This window comes from Pogoniulus pusillus, chromosome 38 (assembly GCF_015220805.1).
Source record: "Pogoniulus pusillus isolate bPogPus1 chromosome 38, bPogPus1.pri, whole genome shotgun sequence".
NCBI classification, from domain to species: Eukaryota; Metazoa; Chordata; class Aves; order Piciformes; family Lybiidae; genus Pogoniulus; species Pogoniulus pusillus.
The window spans coordinates 7,284,856-7,303,976 of NC_087301.1; the positions used below are offsets into that span (position 1 = coordinate 7,284,856).

General features: G+C 62.1%; 1 protein-coding gene across 11 annotated transcripts; it reads left to right on the forward strand.

Moving 5' to 3' along the window:
• The first annotated feature begins 849 nt into the window (after positions 1–849).
• Positions 850–18,770, forward strand: PHLDB1 (pleckstrin homology like domain family B member 1). 11 transcript variants are annotated; one of them, XM_064173360.1, is made up of 26 exons: positions 850–909; positions 2,625–2,726; positions 3,071–3,194; positions 3,271–3,441; positions 5,260–5,385; positions 6,814–7,913; positions 8,672–8,914; positions 8,994–9,131; positions 9,251–9,388; positions 11,094–11,222; positions 12,256–12,411; positions 12,495–12,605; positions 12,766–12,855; positions 13,425–13,550; positions 14,301–14,438; positions 14,972–15,115; positions 15,518–15,685; positions 15,962–16,078; positions 16,182–16,275; positions 16,479–16,523; positions 16,905–17,196; positions 17,304–17,394; positions 17,476–17,622; positions 17,775–17,994; positions 18,084–18,169; positions 18,355–18,770. In XM_064173360.1, the coding sequence occupies exons 2-26, from the start codon at positions 2,667–2,669 to the stop codon at positions 18,493–18,495; spliced, it is 4,395 nt and encodes a 1,464-aa protein (XP_064029430.1). In that variant the 5' UTR covers positions 850–909; positions 2,625–2,666; the 3' UTR covers positions 18,496–18,770. The 11 variants fall into 11 exon arrangements, with proteins under 11 accessions (XP_064029430.1, XP_064029428.1, XP_064029429.1 ...); XM_064173358.1 differs by lacking the exon at positions 850–909 and adding an exon at positions 1,123–1,367; XM_064173359.1 differs by lacking the exons at positions 850–909; positions 16,479–16,523 and adding an exon at positions 1,124–1,367.
• The last annotated feature ends 351 nt before the right edge of the window (positions 18,771–19,121 follow it).

Genomic DNA, 19,121 nt, shown 5'->3' on the forward strand with positions numbered 1-19,121 from the left:
ACACCCTAAGCTCGTTAGCAGATGGGGAGTGAGCAGGCAGCCAAGTTGGACAGAGGCTGTGCTGCTGTGTGCTGCGCAACTATTAGCCTGGACGTTGCTGCCTCGCACCATTCGCCCAGCTGCGGGCAGGGAGGGAAGGCCATGCACTGGGATGCTGTGATGTGTGATGCCAGGTGCCTGCCCCTTACATGCTGCACCCTGGGCATGGCTGGTGCCACATGTCAGGGTGTGCCAGGCTGTGCTCTAGTGCATTGGCATGGTCCTTTATTAGCAAGGGATGCCTGGTTGTTCTCTGGTGACTCTGGGGTCTGACTGCTGGCACCCAGCTGCACTGCTGGAGTGTGAGGCAGATCTGGCCATGCCTGCATTGGGCCTCAGTGGGCAGCAGCAACTTGGACATGAGTGGACTTCTCTGCCCACGTGGGCTTGGGGAAGGAAGGCAGATTGCAGCGTGCAAGCAGCGAGGTGCAAGGGGTCCCCAGAAGCATAGTGCCAGGAGGTCATCATGTCACTGTGCAGCCTGCCTGGCGTCAGAGGGGGCCCTGCATCGGCAGGGCTGGGCGTCCTCCCAGGTGAGGCCTCTGCCTGTGCCAGGAGAAGAAAGAGGCTTTTGTCCTCGGGAAGGCCGGGGCCAAGCGGGCAGCCCTAAGCGGGGGACGCGGAGGCCGTGGGCTGCTGGGTGGTAACTGAGCCCGACCCCTTGGCATTTGCTGCCTTCGCCGCTTCCCACGGCGGGAACAAGCAGCGCGTTCTGCAGGCGGCGGCGGGAGAAGAAAGGCAGCCTTGTCCCGACCCAGCGGTGGGGCGCCGACCAGGGCGGCTACGCTCCCACCCTGCATTCCTCCGGCAGAGCCGGCAGAGGGTTGGACTGCGAGGACGGCGAGGGTCCTCTGCGCGGTGACGGGCCAGGTGAGGAGCTCTGGTGGAGGGTGATGCGGGGGGGGTCAGAGACTCGCAGGATGAGTATCAGAGAGCAGGGTCATCCTCCAGCTCACGTGGAACAGGAGGTGCAGGGTGGAGAGAGTTTGGGCAGGAGTGGGAATGATGTCCTGAACAGCAGGGCCAGGGGTCCCCTACGATACAAACCCAGCCCCACCAGCACAGCCATGCTGGGAAGGGGTTAACGCAGCACAGGATTCCACCCTGGCCCCGCTCCCTTCCTATGCAGCAGCCCGGCCCCTCCTGGCTTTTCCTCCTTCCCTGACATTGTTGCGTGTTGCAAGGCTTGGGTGCAAGCAAGGAGCAGGGGATTGGGATCAGCCAGGCTGTGGGGTCTCAAGATGCTGGGAAGTGCAGCTCCCCTACACTCAGGGGTCTTGGGCTCCCAGCCACGGAGAGTGCAACTTGGCGCCAGGACCAGGTGGCAGGTAAGAGGAAGTGGGTGTCCCATCCCACCTTTGCAGCTCTTGGGCACTGGGAAGCTGCTCCTGGGGTACTGCCTCTCTGCTTCCCCCTTCCCTAGCTGAGCTGACTCCACGGTCCCCACGGAGCCCTCACTGCGGGGTGGCTGGCCCCGGTGTCACACGCAGCCGCTCAGGCTCCATCCAAGCCTTGGGTCTCACGCTTGGTGTTTTCCAGCATTTCATTTTTTCCGCAGTGTGTAATAGCCGCCCGCTGGCTCGCCCCCGCGGCCCGGCCGGGAGGTTCTCTTGCCCTGCGAGACACCGGGGCTGGCGGGACAACAGGCGACGCTGCAGGGTGCCAAGCCTGAAACTGCTCCTGGCTACCCCAGGACTAGGTTCTGTAGGGGGAATGGAAGCGCTCTCAGGTTCAGCTGCCCCAGCCTGCCTGGGAGGGGTTAAGCTGCACTTGGCCAGGCCCAGGCGGAAGGGAGGGACGTGAGGAGCAGCACTCGGTAAATTTAGTAACCTCGGAGCATCCCAGGCTGTGACGGTGGCCGGAGGAAGTCGTTCCTCCCCCGGAGGCGGCACAGGCTGCCTCCCGCCCGTGCAGAGAATGCCAGCGGGTGGCTGTGCCCGTGCGCGGCAGTGTGTGCCAGCCAGTCTGTGCATATGTGCTGGCCAGGCAGAGCGCAGTCTAGTCCCTGGCATGAACACATCACCCACAGGCGCTGGGTACAGAGCGCTCAGCTGGGTTTGGGCACCCCGAGGTGCTGCTCCTCCTGCTGATGTGTTGTGCAGGAGCAAAGGTGTGTGTCTGGGCACCGGGGACGGACACTTGTAGTATGTGTGGGTGTGCCAGGGCATACCACAGGCAGGCAGATGTTTTGGGGATAGATGGATGCTGTGCTCATTGTCTTTGCACACCAGCAACCATCCAACTGTCAGTCGCTCCTGATCTTTAGGATGTGTTTTCTACACCACCTCCCCAGATCCAAGTCTCTGTGCTGATTCCTGGCACTATGTTCTGGCACTTGGCACATGCACAGGTGTCCCTGGGCAAGTGGGGACAGATGGCTTGCTGGGAGGGATGCTCACTGACTTCAGGCTGCTGCTAGAGGGCTGGAAATGGGAGCTCAGGAGGGGAACTCTTTGGGTGACAAATGCTACTTTGGAGCAGGGTAGAGTTTGTGAGATTTGTGCTCAGGATGGCTGTGATGTGCAGGAGAAATATGTTAGAGCTCTGTCCAGTGTGGTGCTGATGTGCTCTGCGTCTTCTGGCAGCAGCCCGTGCCCAAGAGTACCTGGCATCTCCAAGCACGCACCATGGAGGCACCCAGCAGGACCTCCACCAGCTCGACCTGCAGAGTCCAGACGATCATCCAGGTGAGGATGTGGGGCTGCAGGACCTCTGCCCTGCAGGAGCATGAGAATCGATCTGAGAGCCCACAGGGTGGCTGGCACTGGCCTCCAGCCTTGCCTCACCCCAATCCTCTTAGGGGATCGGTGGCAAAGCCAATTGAGCTGAGTGCCTGGCAGCTTGGATCCTCTTAGGTGCAGCCCAAGCCCTGGAGATTTCCTACTCCTGCAGCAGCTCTCTGGGGTCCTGCCCGCATGTAGCTGTGACCAGGCTTCGCCTCTGCCTGCACAAGCAGCACGAGCAGTTTGGGAGCAGCCTGGGCTTGCAGCAGCTGTAAGCACTGTGAGCATCCCTCCCTCTCCTCCTGCAGAATAGCCCCCTGGACCTGATTGACACGGGCAAGGGGCTGAAGGTGCAGACCGAGAAGCCGCACTTGGTAAGCCTGGGTAGTGGTCGTCTCAGCACTGCCATCACACTCCTGCCTCTGGAGGAAGGTGAGTGACAGCTGCCAGGGCATGCCCCGTGGGCACGCCAGCAGCAGGGATGCTGAGCTGCCCTCTCTGCTGGCAGGGAGGACCACCATTGGCACAGACGCCAAGGACATCGTCCTGCAGGGTCCTGGGCTGGCAGCCCAACACTGCTACATAGAGAATGTGCAGGGGACACTCACGCTGCACCCCTGTGGTAATGCCTGTGCCATCGATGGTGTGCCACTGCAGCGACCCACACGCCTCACCCAAGGTAGGGACTGTCTTTTCTTCTCCAGAGCCGGGCCTGGCATTTGTGGGTGGATTTGTGCTGTGGGGAGTCGAGGTGTTTGCAGATCCGTCCCATCTGGGGTGCTCTTGCCTCTTTGCCCTGTGGTGGGGACGTGCCGAATTCTGGCATGGTTTGGCAGCCGGTTTTGCCGTGTGCCACGCGTGAGATCGGGTTGCAGAAAGCAGCTTGGTCCGGCCGGTGCTGGGCAGGGCGCGGTCCCGCCATCGCACCCGTTTCCCAAACAAGGGCGAGATGCTGAGCCGGGTTTGCGAGGGGATGGTGCCGGGAGAAAACAAGCCGGGAGTCCCGGGCATCACTGCCAGTCCCGGCTGGTGGCGCTTTGACCCCTCCACCCGCCGGTCCCGACCAGAGCGGGTAGAGGCGGGGGTCGCTCCCCCTGGCGTTCCCTCTCTCCGCCCCGGCTCCCGGGGAGGACCCTGGGCGCGGGCAGGGCGAGGCCCGGCCCCCACCCGCCCTTCCTGCCGCCCCTCCCCGGGGGCGGTGCACGACGGGCGCTGCCCGGGCGGCAGCGGCGGCGGCGGGCGGTGAGTGCGGGGCGGCGGAGGGGTGGTCGCTCGTGTCCGCACCGGGGTGGGGGAGCGGTCTCCGTCCGTCCCAGAGTCTTGCATAGACCTTCTTCCCGCCCGGGCACCTCGCGGCAGCCTCGGCGCCTGCCTCGCACTCTCCGCGGCGCGGGGGAGCCCCACCCGCGTGGGCGCGGCCCCCCGGGGGACAATGGCAGCCACGTGGCCGCCTGGGAAGGGCGCGACGGCTCCGGCCGCCGGGTCCCGTGGCGTCCCGCTATGCCACCGGGGCCGGGGCGTGCTGGGGGGTGTGAGCAGAGACCCCGTCCTTCTGTCCGCGGGCTGCAGGCAGGACCGGAGGGCGGGGATGCCCCCGGGCAGGCTCAGCGTCGGTGCCGGACCACAGCAGCGCGAGCCGTGAGGTGCGGGTACCCTGCCTTGCCAGGGCGATGCCCGGTGCTGCCGGTGTCAGCACTCAGGGAGAACGTAGTCTGTGCTGCCTCAGTTTGCCAGAGACATGGCTGGGCCGGGCAGTGGAGGTGCCCCGGGCAGGCAGGATGCCCTGGCCAAGCCGGGGTGCTGCAGCAGGGCTGACTTGGCCCCATCGTGGTGACGACGGTGCATCCGTTCGGTGAATCCGCCTGGCGAATCCATTCGACGGCTCGCTCGCCTCGTCCTGAGCCTGGGCCGCTGGGCGCTCCAAAAAACAGTCGCCCCCGGCGAGGGATTTTCGGCTTCAGTTGTCGGTGCAGAGCGAGCCTCTGCCCGGGGCCTTGGCAGGCGCTTCAGAGCGGGGTGTGTCTGCAGCACGGAGCCTTCCAGCCGCCTGCTGCTCCCCGCTGCTGGCCCGCGGGTCCCCGGCACGCTGAGCGGTGGGGAGCCGGCGGCAGGCGCTCCGTTCCCGGTGCCGAGGTGCTGGCCTCCATGGCCGCTCGGCAGCCTTCCTCTGAGGGGCTGTGCTTTGGGCCGAGAAGAGATTGCACTTTGCAGCCGAGGACAGGAGCTGTCTTGTCTGCAGCTGGCAGCCGCACAGGCCCTGGAGCCCTGCCAGCCCCCACCCCCACCCCGGCAGCACACAACCCCCCCCGGAGACCCCAGCTGTGCCTGCAGCTGCCGGGGAGTGACCTGGATTTCAGCCTCCCCCTAAGCCTCTGCTGACAGCAGGAGCCTTCTCCCTACCCGGGAACGCGTCTTAGGGCTGAGGCTGTCCCAGCTCTCACCTCGGTTCAGCGCTGCTCACCGGCTGGTGGCTGAGCCCTCTCCTGTCTCTCCCCAGGGTGCACCATCTGCCTGGGCCAGGCCACCTTCCTCCGCTTCAACCACCCTGCTGAGGCCAAGTGGATGAAGAGCATGATCCCAGCGGGTGGCAGGAGCCCAGCGGCTCTCTATGGGTTGCCAGCAAGTAGGTGACCCCCTCTCATCCTGGGTAGGGTGATGAAGACACTGGGGTGCTCCCAGGCCTGTGCCACCAGCCGTCCCTGTGTGTAGAGCTTTCCCAGCATGGTCCAGCCCATGCTGCTGTGCTTGAGAGCAGGGGCTTATGCCCAGCCGTGGATGTGCCAGCCATTGGCTCAGCATGGCAGGTGTGCTGATGTTTGTTAATGATTAATATTGTCTCAGAAGAGGGTAGTTGCAGGGCAGCGAGACACAGCTCCTGCCTCTGCCTGGCCTGGCAGTGGCAGAGCTGTTGCCTGTTGGACCATGCCGGGGATGCAGGGTGCCTCAGAGTGGGCATTTGCATGCCAGGGCGGCCATGTGAAGGCTCTGAAGGCCGTTTCCCCGGCTGCAATCCACCATCTCGCCAGCTGCTTATCTTGCTGTGTCTGCCTGTCTGTGGGGCTGATGGGATGAGCGCCTGCGCTGTGCCCAGTTCCTGGGGATGTCCAGATCTCCAGCAGTGATCTCTGGGCTGGCAGCCTTTCTCCCTGCCCCAACCGGCACACCCTGGCACAGGGAGAGGAGCTTGGCAGTCTCCCTGTGCCACGTGGATGTCAGGAAGACAGCACACCCCACAGCTGGGGGACAGAAAGGGACAGGGAGGGCTGCTGCAGCTGCCAAGCATCCCGCAACTGCAGGACATCCTGTGGCCCTCCCACACGATGGTCTCCCTCTGTCCCACAGAACCAGGAGGAAGTGTGTGGGCAGGGCTGTGGCGCATCTCTCTGGGCACAGAGGCACTGTCGGCCACTGCAGTGGAGCCACTGGGTGCCAGGGAGTGACGCAGGTTGGGTGGCACGCTGTCCTGGCCAGGCTCTGCGCCTGCCACTCTTAGCCTGTCCCCTGAGTGACAGGCACATCAGTGCTATGCTGGGTGGATGGGACAGCCTGGGCTGAGGGCACCCTGGCCAGGGCACAGGGAGGCTGTGGGTGGTGCTGCAGTGGGTCTGGATGTGCCATGGGTCTGTGCTCAGTGGCTTTTAACCATTACATCTTTGCTATGCCACCAGGCTGCTGGAGTGTGCTGGAGACAAGTAGTGGGTGCTAGCTGGTGACTGTCAGGAGCAGCTACTCCCAGGGAGCAGGGCTGGGAGCTGTTGGCAGCACAGGGATATGGGAGTAGGTGCCTGGATTGGCTATTGGGCTTCTGTCTCCCTGGCAATGGGGCCAGTGGGATGGTGGCCTCCTCCCTGGCCCAGCTCCACAGCCAGCAGTACAGGAAATGGTGGCACTGGGGCACAGGCAGCTCAGGGTCGAGGGAAGAGGAGCCTTGTGTTGGTTTGGCAAGGCAGCTTGGGGAGTGGTGCCAGGCTGCTTTGTGGGACCCCAGCCTGGGCACAAGGTACAGGTGGGTCCAACCGCACTGATGCCTGCTCCCATGTCTTCCCCACAGAGCCTGAGGCCCTGATGAATGGTGGCCGCCAGGTATCGGAGCGTGGATGTGCCAGCCACAGCTCCCTCGTCAGCTCCATCGAGAAGGACCTGCAGGACATCATGGACTCACTGGTGCTGGAGGAGCCAGCATCTCCTAGTGGCAAGAAGCCGGCTGCCCGTGGCCAGTCCCCCCTCTCTCCTGTGGTGAACGGGGGTGGGCGTTGCCTTCTGTCCCCTCCCCCCAGCCCCGGGGCTGTCTCTGGGGGCTCCAGCTACGAGAACTTCTCCCCACTCTCCTCCCCAGCCAGCAGCAGCAGCTACACCAGTCCCTCGCCCAGCAGCCAGGAGCAGGGTCTTGCTGGGCCGCCTCTTGTCCCGCTCCGCTCCTCCAGCTACAACCATGCCATGCAGCCACCCTCTCAGCGCCTGCCCCCCCCGCCCAGTGGGGCTCCCAGGGAACCTTGGCCAGCTGAGAAGCTGGGAGACCACCGGGCAGGCAGCCCACGACTGACTCCCAGAGCAGCACCACGGGCACGGGTGGCCTTGCAAGAGCGAGCCCCCAGCCCTTTCCGGGAGCCGCGGGAACCCCTGGCCCTCAGCCGGCAGCCCACCAGCAGGGTGGTCCCCGAGACCTGGCTGCAGCCCCCTGAGAGCCCACGGGCAACCCGGAGGAACGTGGAGAGCATGCGGGAGCTGCCCCCGCTGAGTCCCTCCTTGTCACGCCGGGCAGCCAGCCCTCGGACAGCCCCTGATGCCCCCTCCCCACAGCCCAGACTGGGCAGGGAGGTGCCTGGCAGCCCTAGTGCCAGGCGCAAAGGTCTGGAGGAGCTCAGGGTTGCTGGGAGCCCCTCGCCCCCACTGCTAGCAGAGACCCCCCCACGCCGCCCCAGCTTCAGCTCCTGCCTGAGCCCAGCATATGGACTGGGCTCCCCAGCCATGCCATCACCGCGGCAGAGTCCTCGCACCCCCAGAAAACCCTTGGGGGACCCACGGCCCCTGGTGGGGGTGCGGGAACGCAAGAACAGCATCACTGAGATCAGCGACAACGAGGATGAGCTGCTGGAGTACCACCGGCGGCAGCGGCAGGAGCGGGTGCGGGAGCAAGAGATGGAGCGCCTGGTGAGCCCCGGGGCCGGGGGCTGCGGGGCTGTAGTCAAAGCGTGGGACCCCCTCTTTGCAAACACCTTTCAGCTTTTGCTGCCTTAAATCCCAGCCCTTGTCTTGTGGGGATTTGATGCAGCTGCTGGCTTATCTGGGGGGATTATGGCCAGGAGCAGCCATTGATGCATGGCAGCTCTCGGGAAACAAAAAGCCCCCGGCTGGCAGCAGCCCAGGAAAGCCTGTGAGGCTGACACGGCCCCACGGGGCTGAGGCCTGAAATTCTGGTGCCCCCCAGCTTTGCAATACCATCCACGTCTTGTCCAGCCCCAACCAGGGCTGCGTCTGCTGACGGCGGCGCCGTGGCTTTGTGGCCATGGCGTCTATATTTAGGGGAGATGGAGTTTTTATAGCGCCAGCAGCTGCCTGGGTGGGGTTTGTCCGCGCCCCTGCTGGTGGCCGTGCCGCTGGAGCCCTGTTTGCTCAGTCCTGACTCACACCCGGTGCAGGCGGCCTGAGTCACCGGCTGGAAATAGCGGAGGCGCTCGGCCGCCGGCGCTGCCGCCCGTAATTAGTCTGTCTCCAGCTTCTGCACATCGTGTGCCCGGTGCACCCTGGGACCGAGGTGGGCAGCATCCAGCATTGCAGTGTCCCCAGCGCAGGCAGGACAAAGAAGGAGCCTTCATCGTGGTGCCTGCCATCAGCACAAGTTTCCTGCCAGCTCTGGTGGTGGTGGCATGTGCCAAGATGGGCACCATGCTGACCACTGTTCCCCACAGGAGCGGCAGCGCCTGGAGACCATCCTGAATCTCTGTGCGGAGTACACCAAGACGGATGGTACTGAGCCAGGTGATGTGCACCGAAACCTGGTTAGCGAAGCAGATGCTGGTCGGCGGGTGCCCAGGGGTGCCAGGGCTCTGGTCCGTGCTGCCGAGGAGCTGCAGCAGAGGGAGAGCCTGGAGAGGTCAGACGAGGAGAACCTGAAGGAAGAGTGCAGCAGCACTGAAAGCACCCACCATGAGGTGAGGGGATGGCCATGTCTTGCCATTCCACAGTGTGCCATGCTACGCTGTGCCATGCCAACCTGCCCTCTCCCCACAGCACGAGGAGCTGGCAGGCCCCCGAGCCAAGGAGGCACAGCGGCTGGAGGAGGAGCGTGCCATTGTGCTTGGGCGCCTGGACCAGCTGAAGGGCCGGGTCAAGGAGCTGGAGCAGCAGCTGCAGGAAACCTCACGAGAGGTGAGGAGCTGAGGAGACTCACGAGGTTCCCTGCTGTTTGCTGCTCTCACTGGCCAGCTCTGGTCCCATGAGCTGCATCTGGCTGGGGCAGCCTGCCTGATGCAGCTGTACCCATCCAGGCTGAGATGGAGCGGGCGCTGCTGCAGGGCGAGCGGGACTCGGAGGCAGCACGGCTGCGGCAGGAGCAGGAGGCAGCGCAGCAGCTGCAGGAGAAGCTCTCTAGCCTGGATGCCAGCATCCGGAAGGAGCGGGACAAGGTGAGCCTTGCTGTCAGCTGGTGCCCTGTGCTGCGACGTTCCCCTGCAGACACATCCTCCTGTCCCTGGGCTCTATGGAGGAGCATCCCCTTTGGGTTTGCATCATGGGGCATCTGTCTGTCCTTCCGTCCACGTGGGGCTGTTGTTCCAACAGCCCTGCCAGAGGAGGCCAGGGGCTGGTGCTTCAGGTGTATTTTGGCCTCTGCTGTGCCAGCAGGTTCTCTTATGAAGGTTCTGTGACCACGGTGCTTTCTTGGACAGCTGCTGCCCACAGCAGGCAGCACCCATCTAGAGTGGGGCCTTGGCACTGCCCATGGGGCTTTGTCTTGCAGTGAATGCCCCTGCTTTGCAGCCTGTTGAGGCATCTTCATGCTTGATGGTGACCACCACTGCAGCATCCAGCTTGCTAGTGGTGTCCAGGAAATGGCTGTGGGTGATTCACTCAGCTTGGTGGCTGAAGATGGGGTCCTGGTCCCCTACCTCTGGAGGTGTCCTTGTTGCCGTTGCCGCCATAACCTGCCAGCCATGCCTGAAGGCATCTCTGCCACTGCACGAGTGGCACTCATCTTGGTGTGCCCACAGCTGAGCAGGCAGCATGACATGGCCCCAGTTGAGCTGCTCCATGGCAGGAGAGCCACCAGGACCTGGTGTCCTGGTGCCTGAGGCCAGCATCCCCATACAGCCTATGCCCAGGTTCTGCTAGCAGCTCTGTGCTGCTGTGATATGGCGCCAGCGTCGGTGGGTTCTTGGGGGCCCCCATGGCTGCTCATGCCTAGGACGTTTAGTTGCCCATGGCTGGGCAGAGCTGACATCAACTCTTGCCAGCAGTGTCCCCATGTTGTTTGGGGTTTTGTTCTTGTTTTGGTCTCTCAGCCTATTGCAGGCATCTTCTCTAGCCAGGGGCAGCTTTTTGCAGAGCCAGGAGAGGAGCACAGGGACTCCCCCTCCCAACCACTTTGCTGACCTAACCACTGCTTTCCTAACCAGCCTGCACCAACTGCACTAACTGCTTCTGCTCTGAAGTCTGCCCTCACCTCTTTTATCTCTATGTGCCCGGGAGCAACCTGCAGTTCCTGTCCTGGGGTGCTCATCTGTCTCAGCCCTGTCTGCCCCCCATCACGCGACTATGGGAGGGGAGCTGCAGACGATTCCTCCTCCTCCTGGGCAGGAGCATATCCCTGCTCTGCCACTAAGTCTGTATAGCCCAAGCATCTCCAGCAGCAAGGTTGGACCTCAGTCTCCCATTTTCACTGCTGTTCCACGGTCAACTCTCTGTCCTGTGGATGGAGATGTTCCACAGTCCCTCATCCTGCGTGCAGCACCTGCCATGCTTAATTGACAGCATCCTCGATGGAGAGCATCAAGTAACAGCTGGTTAGCAGCTCTTCAGAAGGTGTGTGTGGTGCAGGGTTACCTGTACTGTCAGCATCAATCTTTTCACCGCCCATAAGTGGGCTTTCAGCACAGAAACGAGGGTCTGAGATCAGGGGCTGGCCATAATTCCTCTAACACCACCAGCCTGGGTCACTGTGGCTGTGCTCTCTCAACCCCTCTGTAGATGCAGTGTTGCTCTTCCCCAGGAGCCCCCTCTTTTTCCTGCCGAGCCTCTCCGTCTCCGCAGCTTCTGCATGGCGCCAATTTGAGAAGTCTGCTTTCTCTCTTTTTTTTTTTGGTGTGTCTTTTGTCTCGTTCTCCCCCAATTCAGGAAAGGGCAAAAATTGATGCTGAAAGGAAGGAGCTAGAGCAACTCCGGGCGCTTTACCATGAGTCGAAGAGTCACCTTGATAAGTGCCCCGAGTCAATGCGGGAGCAGTTGCGGGAACAGATGCGAAGGGTCAGTGTCTCCCCCCACCCCTCCCGGACCATGGCCCAACTCCCTCCACTCCAGCTTAGGCCAGCTCTTCCTGGCCAGCCAGGGCCACACTGGGAGCGTCGTACTCGGGCTGGAGGTGGCTGGCACCGGGCACCACCCCCCTGGTAAGCTTGCTGGTCTCCTGGGCCCGGGGCATGATGCTGGCTCGTCAGGGCATGGGGCTGCCCTCATGCTTGGATCTCACCCTGCAGAGGAGGGCAGGCTGGGGACCCTTGGGGACCGTGGTGGCCTCATCCATCTGCTATTTCCTGGGAGTTTGTTTACTTGCTGCCGTCAGTTTATGTTGCCGCCGCTCCACAGCACTTATCCCACTCTCTGCTCTTTTCCGGGAGCAGCTGACCTTTGCCAGCCCTCGCTGCGTGGACAAACCCACTGTGCCACAGCCTGCTCAGGGCGGGCACCCCTGTGTGGGACACAGATCCTGGCATGTGGTAGGCTAGGCTGGCGATCAGCAGGTCTCAGTGTGCGGGTGCCCGCGGTAGCTGGCGTGGCGGTGATGCTGCACCGTGCCACGAGAGCAGCAGCTGCCCTGCTCCGGGGGGACACGTGCCTCCAGGTCTTCTGCCCTTCGGCTCAGTGGCACAGGGCTGCATGTTGGTGCCAGTGTGTAGCATTTCGAAGTCCAGCACCAGCCTGGACACGGTTCAATGGGGGCTGCTGGTCCCTGAGCAGTGGGTGAAGCTGCCAGCCATGGCAAGCTGTGTCCCACAGGGTTGACAGCTCTGATCTGCCCGGTGCTTCCATTGCCTTCTCCAGTCGGACCGAGGCTGGCAGTGCCTGTGCTGGCCTGAGGGACAACTGTCTGTGTCCCCACACAGGACACTAGGGACAGGCTCTGCCACAGGTTCCTGTTCCTGGCCAGTGCCAGTAGGATGTGGGGGCATGGCAGGAGGTTCCACTAGAGGAGATATACCTGCCTGTGGGGCTGCTGCTAGTGGGATGCTGAGGTTCTCATTTGGAGGGAGTGATCTGTGATACCCTTGTGTGTCCAAAGGAGGCAGAGGTGCTGGAGACAGAGGCCAAGCTGTTCGAGGACCTGGAGTTCCAGCAGCTGGAGCGGGAAAGCCGCCTCGAGGAGGAGCATGAGGCACGGGGCCAGCAGCTCCTGCAGAGCCGGGCTGACTGCCACCGCAGCATCACCCGCAGGAAGGTAGGGATGGAGGAGAGGAGAGTGTTTGGCATCATTAGGCTGTGCCCCATGACCCCAGCTCATCCCCACTGCCTGCTCCCTAGGAGCGGGTGGCCGCACTGGATGCCCAGGCCGCCCAGATACGGCTGCAGAGTGCCCAGGAGGCTGAGCGCCTGGCCAGGGAGAGGAGCAGCGTCCTGCAGCTCCTGCAGAAGGTAACGCAGCACTGCCCAATCCTGGGGGAACTCAAGCTGGGGACAAGATCATGTCAGGTCTTGTTGGCGTGCTGGCAGTCAGGGTGAGCTTACGAGGAGCAGCCACAGGGTGCGGTGCCGGTGAGCATCAGCTCTGCTCTCGCTGTCGCCCCGTGCCCAGGAGAAGGAGAAGCTCGCGGCTCTGGAGAGGCGGTACCAGCTCGTCACCGGCGGCAGGAGTTTTCCCAAGATGTCCTCGGCTCTCAGAGAGGTGAGTGGGGACAGGGGGCTGTGGTTCCTAGGGCTGCTGTCTTGCTGCCCCAAGCCACTGCTGAGCCTGGTGCACTGCAAGCTTGGCTCTACGGCTGTTTCTGTGTTCCTAAGCACCTTCTGGCTGGATCTGGGTGCTCCTGGCCACTCAGAGCCTCTCTGTGGGCTGCAGAGACCATCAACAGAGAGCTAAGTTTAGGAGCAGCAGCATCCCCCCTGCCAGGCTGATTGGGTGCTGCAGGAGCCCTGGAGCAGTCCAGGCTTTTAGGATGCAGCTCAGTGAGGGCTGTGGGTGCTCGTGAGCGAAGGGCTTGGCACAGCTGCAGAGCACCTGGGGCAGGTGCTACCTGGGGTCCTGTCCTTGATGGAGAGTAAGCATGTGGCTGCCTTGGTGCTGGTGCAGGGCACTCTTCTCAACTCAAATCCAAAGGGGTTTAAGTGAGAGTGAGTTGTCCCATTGCCCTCTTGAGGCTCTGAACGGGAAGTTAGAGCCACAACGCCCTCAGGGACTGTGCTGCTGCCCTTGATGCCTGTGATCACCTTGCCTATGTGATCTTTACCCTCCCACAGGAGATCCTCCATATCTCAGAGCCTTATGAGCTATTGGAGGGAGCTAAGCCCCTCAGCCCCCCGCCAGCAGCAGTGCCTGCCTCCTTAGCTTCTCCTGCCACCCGCTCCTACCCCAAGGCACAAGAGGTAACGGAACTAACTGCATGTGCTTGCTTGCTTGCCTTCTCCATGGCCAAACCACCTCAGACCCCTTACGTGGACTAATGTCTCCACCAGGCAGCAAGGCACCCCCACTGCAGCACACACTGGGGCATTTCTCATCGAGGTCTTGGTGACTGAGCTCATAAACAGTCAGATCCTGATTCCAGGCACTCTACAAAGCCCACTGGGCATCCTGACTCCTGCCCTCAGTTTCAAATCCTGCACTTTCCCTTTGCCCACCACTTACTTCTGGCTGGGGCCCTCCTGGCAGCATCCTGCTAGGCTGGCTTCCCCCAGAAAACAGCAGATCCCCATTTCTGAGCATGTTTTATTCAGAAAGGGTGAGAAAGTGGATTTTAAGGGAGCAGGTTGAGATGCTTCATCCAGTGCTGTCACACCAGGGAGGGCTTGTGGCCAGGGACCCTGGGTGACCCTGAGATCAAGGTGATGGGAATGGCCAGAGGTACCTTGGCAGGGCTGGCTGCAGGCCTCTCAACTCTAGCCTACTGCCAGCAAAGCTGTGCCTAAGGCAGCAGAAGCCCAGCTCCAGCTCGGGCACCTTTATTCTCATGTGCTGGGCACCTAGGCAGCTGCAGGCAGGGAGGGCAGTGAGGCAGGGAAGGGCTGGGCAAGCAGTAATGGGGCATGGAGGGAGAGCTGCTCCCGCTTTGCAGTTAGTGCCATGGTGCCAGTGCATGGCTCTAACTCTTCTCCTTCTCCACCGTGGATTTCTAGGAGTACATGAGGCTGTCTGACGTTTTCAGGTTCTGTAACCACGTGCACGACCCCAGCCTGGACACTAAAGCTTCTGCTGCTGCCCCTGCTGCTGCTCAGTGCTCTTTCTTGCTTGCTGTACCTCCCACAGCCAACGAGGTACCTGCTCCAGAGCATGCTCGGGTTTGCTCCCTCTGGTTGCCCATCACACTTCAGACTGTGAGGATGCTGCAGACAGTGCAGCTGCCCTGTGCCCAGGTGCTCAGAGCCCACTGCTCAATTGGGCTGGGGGACCTGACTAGGGGACCTGTCTGGCTGCAGCAGGGAAGGGAGCTGAGGCTGGAGCTGCCCTCTTCTTGCTGGGCTGCACTTCTCATGTGCTCTGGAGGAACTTTGCTCTCTGAGGTGGCAGTAGCGGGGCTGGGGAACAGAGTGGGTGCCCAGTAGGGCAGGAGAGCAGCCCTTTGCCTGTTGGGCCAGTCCTGGCCGCCAGTCTCAGGCAAGAAGGATGCAGAGCAGGCAGGGACCTGACTCAGTGCCCAGTACCAGGGCAGCAGGCAGCATCAACCACCCTTCCTTCTGGGGATGTGGTAGCCTTTTTTGGGGGCTGGAGCCACCTGCTCATTATCCTGTGCTGGCTCACCCTTCCTTGAAGCCTCATCTCCCAGTTTAATCTGCTTCTCTCTGCCCAGTACGTGACCGTTGAGCAGCTCTCAGGCATCCTGGGTGGCCTCTGTGCCCCTGCCGCTTCCCCACTGCTTCCTCCGGCTTCTTCGTCCTCAGGCTGTGCTGCTCCTCCTCTTCCATCTCTTTCTTCTCTCTCCATCTCTGCAGAGGTTTGTGTCCCATTTCCCTCCCTCCACCCCAACACCCTTCCAGGAGAAGATGCATGGGAAGGGGTGAGCTGTAGATGAGGCTGTTTGGGCTCTTGCTAGCCCACAGAGCTCCTTGCTGCTCTACTGCCTGCCCACTGCCCTACTGTCTGCTTCAAACCTGCCCTTCCCACGGTGCAGGGCAGTCAGTCTTGTGCCTTCCTGGCACTACTATAAGTTATCACTGGCCCCATGAGCAGCAAAGAGGTCCAGGAACTGTCAAGACTCAGACAGGTAGTGCCTGGTGTCCCAGGGCTGGGCCAGGCACTGCAGGCACAGACAGCAAAGCTCTGAATGCTCTTTGTGCACCTGTCCCAATCACTGTGCCTTGCCCTCGCTCCTTTCACACGTGGTGTCTCTCTCCAGATGGAGCAGCAGCTGCCGGCGGGGCCCATGTGGCTCCCAGCTATTGATTTAGAGAAGTGGTACCAAGAGGTCATGGCTGGCTTTGAGACCTCTTCCTCCTCTGTCTCTCCTCCTTCTTCCCCTCCTCCACTTCCAGCTAAAGCTCACTCCTCTCACAAGCCTCTCCAGGTAATCCCAGCTCCCTGCTGCTGGGCTTCAGGCTCTGGGGCTGGAGTGGGATCAGGGATGTTCCCAGCAGTTCGATACCCTGGTCTCTGCCAGGCATCCAGGTACTGCAGTGGGCAGGGGTAGAGCAGACCCACAATAAGCAGCATGCCTGGGGCAGGCAGTCACAGCATCCTCTTGCTTGCATCCCTGTCGATGGCACTGACACAGAGGAGTGGTCTGTCTAGGAGGGTTTTGCAGCCCCCTGCGCCCCTCTCACCTCCATGTCTCCATGCCTAGGTCTATCGTGCCAAAACAGAGGGCAATACTGGTGCCCACACCCCCCGTATGAAGAGTGGGACCCCCTCATCCTCACAGCTCAACCTCTCTGTGCTGGGGCGCAGCCCCTCACCCAAGGTATGGCTACCAGGGGAAGCTGGACACCCTGGCCATGGCTCCTGCGTGCCTGATGCCAGCACCATCACTATCCGCACAACTGACAACCTGCTGTCCTCCCTAGTGCCCCCCGAGCCCAGTGGGCAGCCTGCCCCGCAACTTGGCAGCCACGCTGCAGGATATCGAGACCAAGCGCCAGCTGGCACTGCAGCAGAAGGGTAAGCTGTGTGCCACGTCCTGGCTCTGCGAGGGGGCAGGACTCTGGGAGATGCTTCCCCTGCTGCCGCTCAGACAATGGAAAGGGAGCCTGGTTGAGGGCAGCAGCACTGGTGCTCCTGCAGGACGTGGTGCCTCTCTCATGGTTTCTTGCTTTTCCCCCCTCTCTCCTTCCTGACCCACCCACACGATGGTGTGTCTCCAGCCGAGCCGCTCCCAGCAGAGCCCTTGCAGCCAGGCAGTCTACCAGGTAGAGATGTGAGGTGGCTTGGACTGCCTAGAGCAGCCTGGAGGCAGCAGCATGGCTGTTTTGCTGGCACCTTCTCCAGGCATAGGAGACCCTCGGTGCCTCTTGATGTCTGCTTAGGGACAACCCTGTGCATCCCTAACCTGCTAATGCTTTGCCCAGCCTACTGCCAGCCTGGTGCATGAGATTCCCTTTGCTGTCCAGGCCCTCTCCTTCTGCCTGGGCAGACGCTGCCTGCTGTGCTCACTGGGCAGTTGTGCTGGCAGCTCCGCTCCCTGACTTCAGCAGCGCCTGTGGTGTCTTCTCCTGCTCGCTCCGTACCCTCGCCCCTGTGGTGCAGCTCAGCACAGCACGCTCAGTCATCACCTTCTTCCCGTGGCACAGGTCAGCAAGTGATTGAGGAGCAGAAACGGCGGCTGGCAGAGTTGAAGCAGAAAGCAGCTGCTGAGGCTCAGTCCCAGTGGGAAGCTCTGCACGGGCAGCCCCCTTTCCCCACTACCTTCCCCCCACTCGTGCATCACTCCATCCTACACCACCACCGTCCCCATGGTGCTGGGCCCCGGACTGAGGAGCCAGACCATGCATACGACACCCTCAGCCTGGAGAGTTCGGACAGCATGGAGACCAGCATCTCCACTGGCAACAACTCTGCCTGCTCGCCCGACAACATCTCCAGGTAACACCAGGGCCAGTTCCAGTGGCCGGAGGAACAGCCTGCTCTGCTGGCCATGTCCCTGGCTCGAGGTCCTACCTGCTGGGACAGCAGCTGTGGCTGTCTTGCAGTGCCAGTGGGATGGAGGCAGGGAAGATCGAGGAGATGGAGAAGATGCTGAAGGAGGCACATGCAGAGAAGTCACGGCTGATGGAGTCCCGGGTAAGCAGGGACACCAGCACTGCAGCCAGCTGGGGAATGAGTCCCCCATCCCCAGGGCTCAACACCTGTGTGTGTTGGCAGGAGCGGGAGATGGAGCTGCGGCAGCAGGCGCTGGAGGACGAGCGCCGGCGCCGAGAGAAGCTGGAACGCCGGCTGCAAGATGAGACCGCGCGGCGGCAGAAGCTGGTGGAGAAGGAGGTCAAGCTGCGGGAGAAGCACTTCTCGCAGGTGCGGGGCGGGATGCCACCTTCCAGCACAGGGTCCCCTTTTCAGCCCTGCCAGCAAGGCAGACCCAACCCACTGCTGATGTTCCGGGTCCCTGTGAGGAGATGCGGCTCTCACTGCTAGCAGCAGGCTGTGCAAGGCTGTCGCTTTAACAGGCTCGTCCCCTGACACGGTACCTCCCCATCCGCAAGGAGGATTTTGACCTGCGCCTGCACATTGAGACATCAGGTCACAGCGTGGACACCTGCTACCACATCATCCTGTCGGAGAAGATGTGCAAGGGCTACCTAGTCAAGATGGGCGGCAAGATCAAGTCTTGGAAGAAGCGCTGGTTTGTCTTTGACCGCATGAAGCGCACCCTCTCCTACTATGTTGGTGAGTCCCTCTGCTGCCCCACACGCCCTCCCCTTGCCATGCTGTCACCTGCAGCACTGTGGTCGATACTGGTTCTCTTTTTTGAGCAGATAAACATGAGACCAAGCTGAAGGGCGTCATCTACTTCCAAGCCATCGAAGAGGTTTATTATGACCACCTCCGCAGTGCAGCAAAGGTGAGAGCTGACCAGTAAGGCAGCCTGTGTTTGGGATGCTCCCAAGAGTGGTTCATGACCCCTAAGTGGTCCCAGCTCCTCAGGCTGTTGATGGCAGGATCCCAGTGCTGGGCTTTGTTGGTGGGCTAAAGTGGGACATGCTACTGCTTGGAGAGCACTGTGCTGACCCTGCCTTCCTTCTCCAGAGTCCCAATCCTGCGCTCACCTTCTGTGTCAAGACCCACGATCGCCTCTACTACATGGTTGCACCCTCAGCCGAGGCCATGCGCATCTGGATGGATGTCATTGTCACCGGGGCAGAGGGGTACACCCAGTTCATGAACTGAGGGTGGGGAGGATGCCATGCACCCCAGAGCTGCCAGCTTGATGGACCCTTGAGCAGCTCAAGCAGCGAGGATCTCCTGGGCTCCATGATCCCTGCCGTGCCACATGCTGCAGGCTGTACATGCCGCGGTGGCGGAGCTGTGCTACGTGCCAGGCGGCACCGGGCAGACAGTGCTAGCCAAGGGCGCCATGGTTTGGGTTTTTTAATGTTGGCTTTTTAAAAACAGAATTTACTGGAAGAGTATCAAAATGCTACAGCATAAAGAACTGCCAAAGACCTGCCGGTGCCAGCGCCTTGTGCTGCAGGGCGATGCGGGAGTGGGCTCTGACGCTGCGCTTGCTGCCGCAGTTCAGCTAGACCCAGGACCCCTCCCCCAGTTTGGGAGCTCCGAACTCCCCGTTTGTAACTCCGCCGGCAGCCTGCGTGCGGCGGCGGGAGCCGGGCTGCCCGGTGGCGAGCCGCGGCGAGAAGCGGAGCCATGCGGCGCCGTGCCAGAGGGGCGGGGCGGCCCCGGGGGCGGGGTCTCGGGGCGCGCGGAGCCAACCCGGCGCAGGTTAGCGCTGCTTTGCGCGCGCGCGAGTGACGTCGCCGCGCGGTCGTGACGTCACGGCGCGCGCCCTCCGGCTT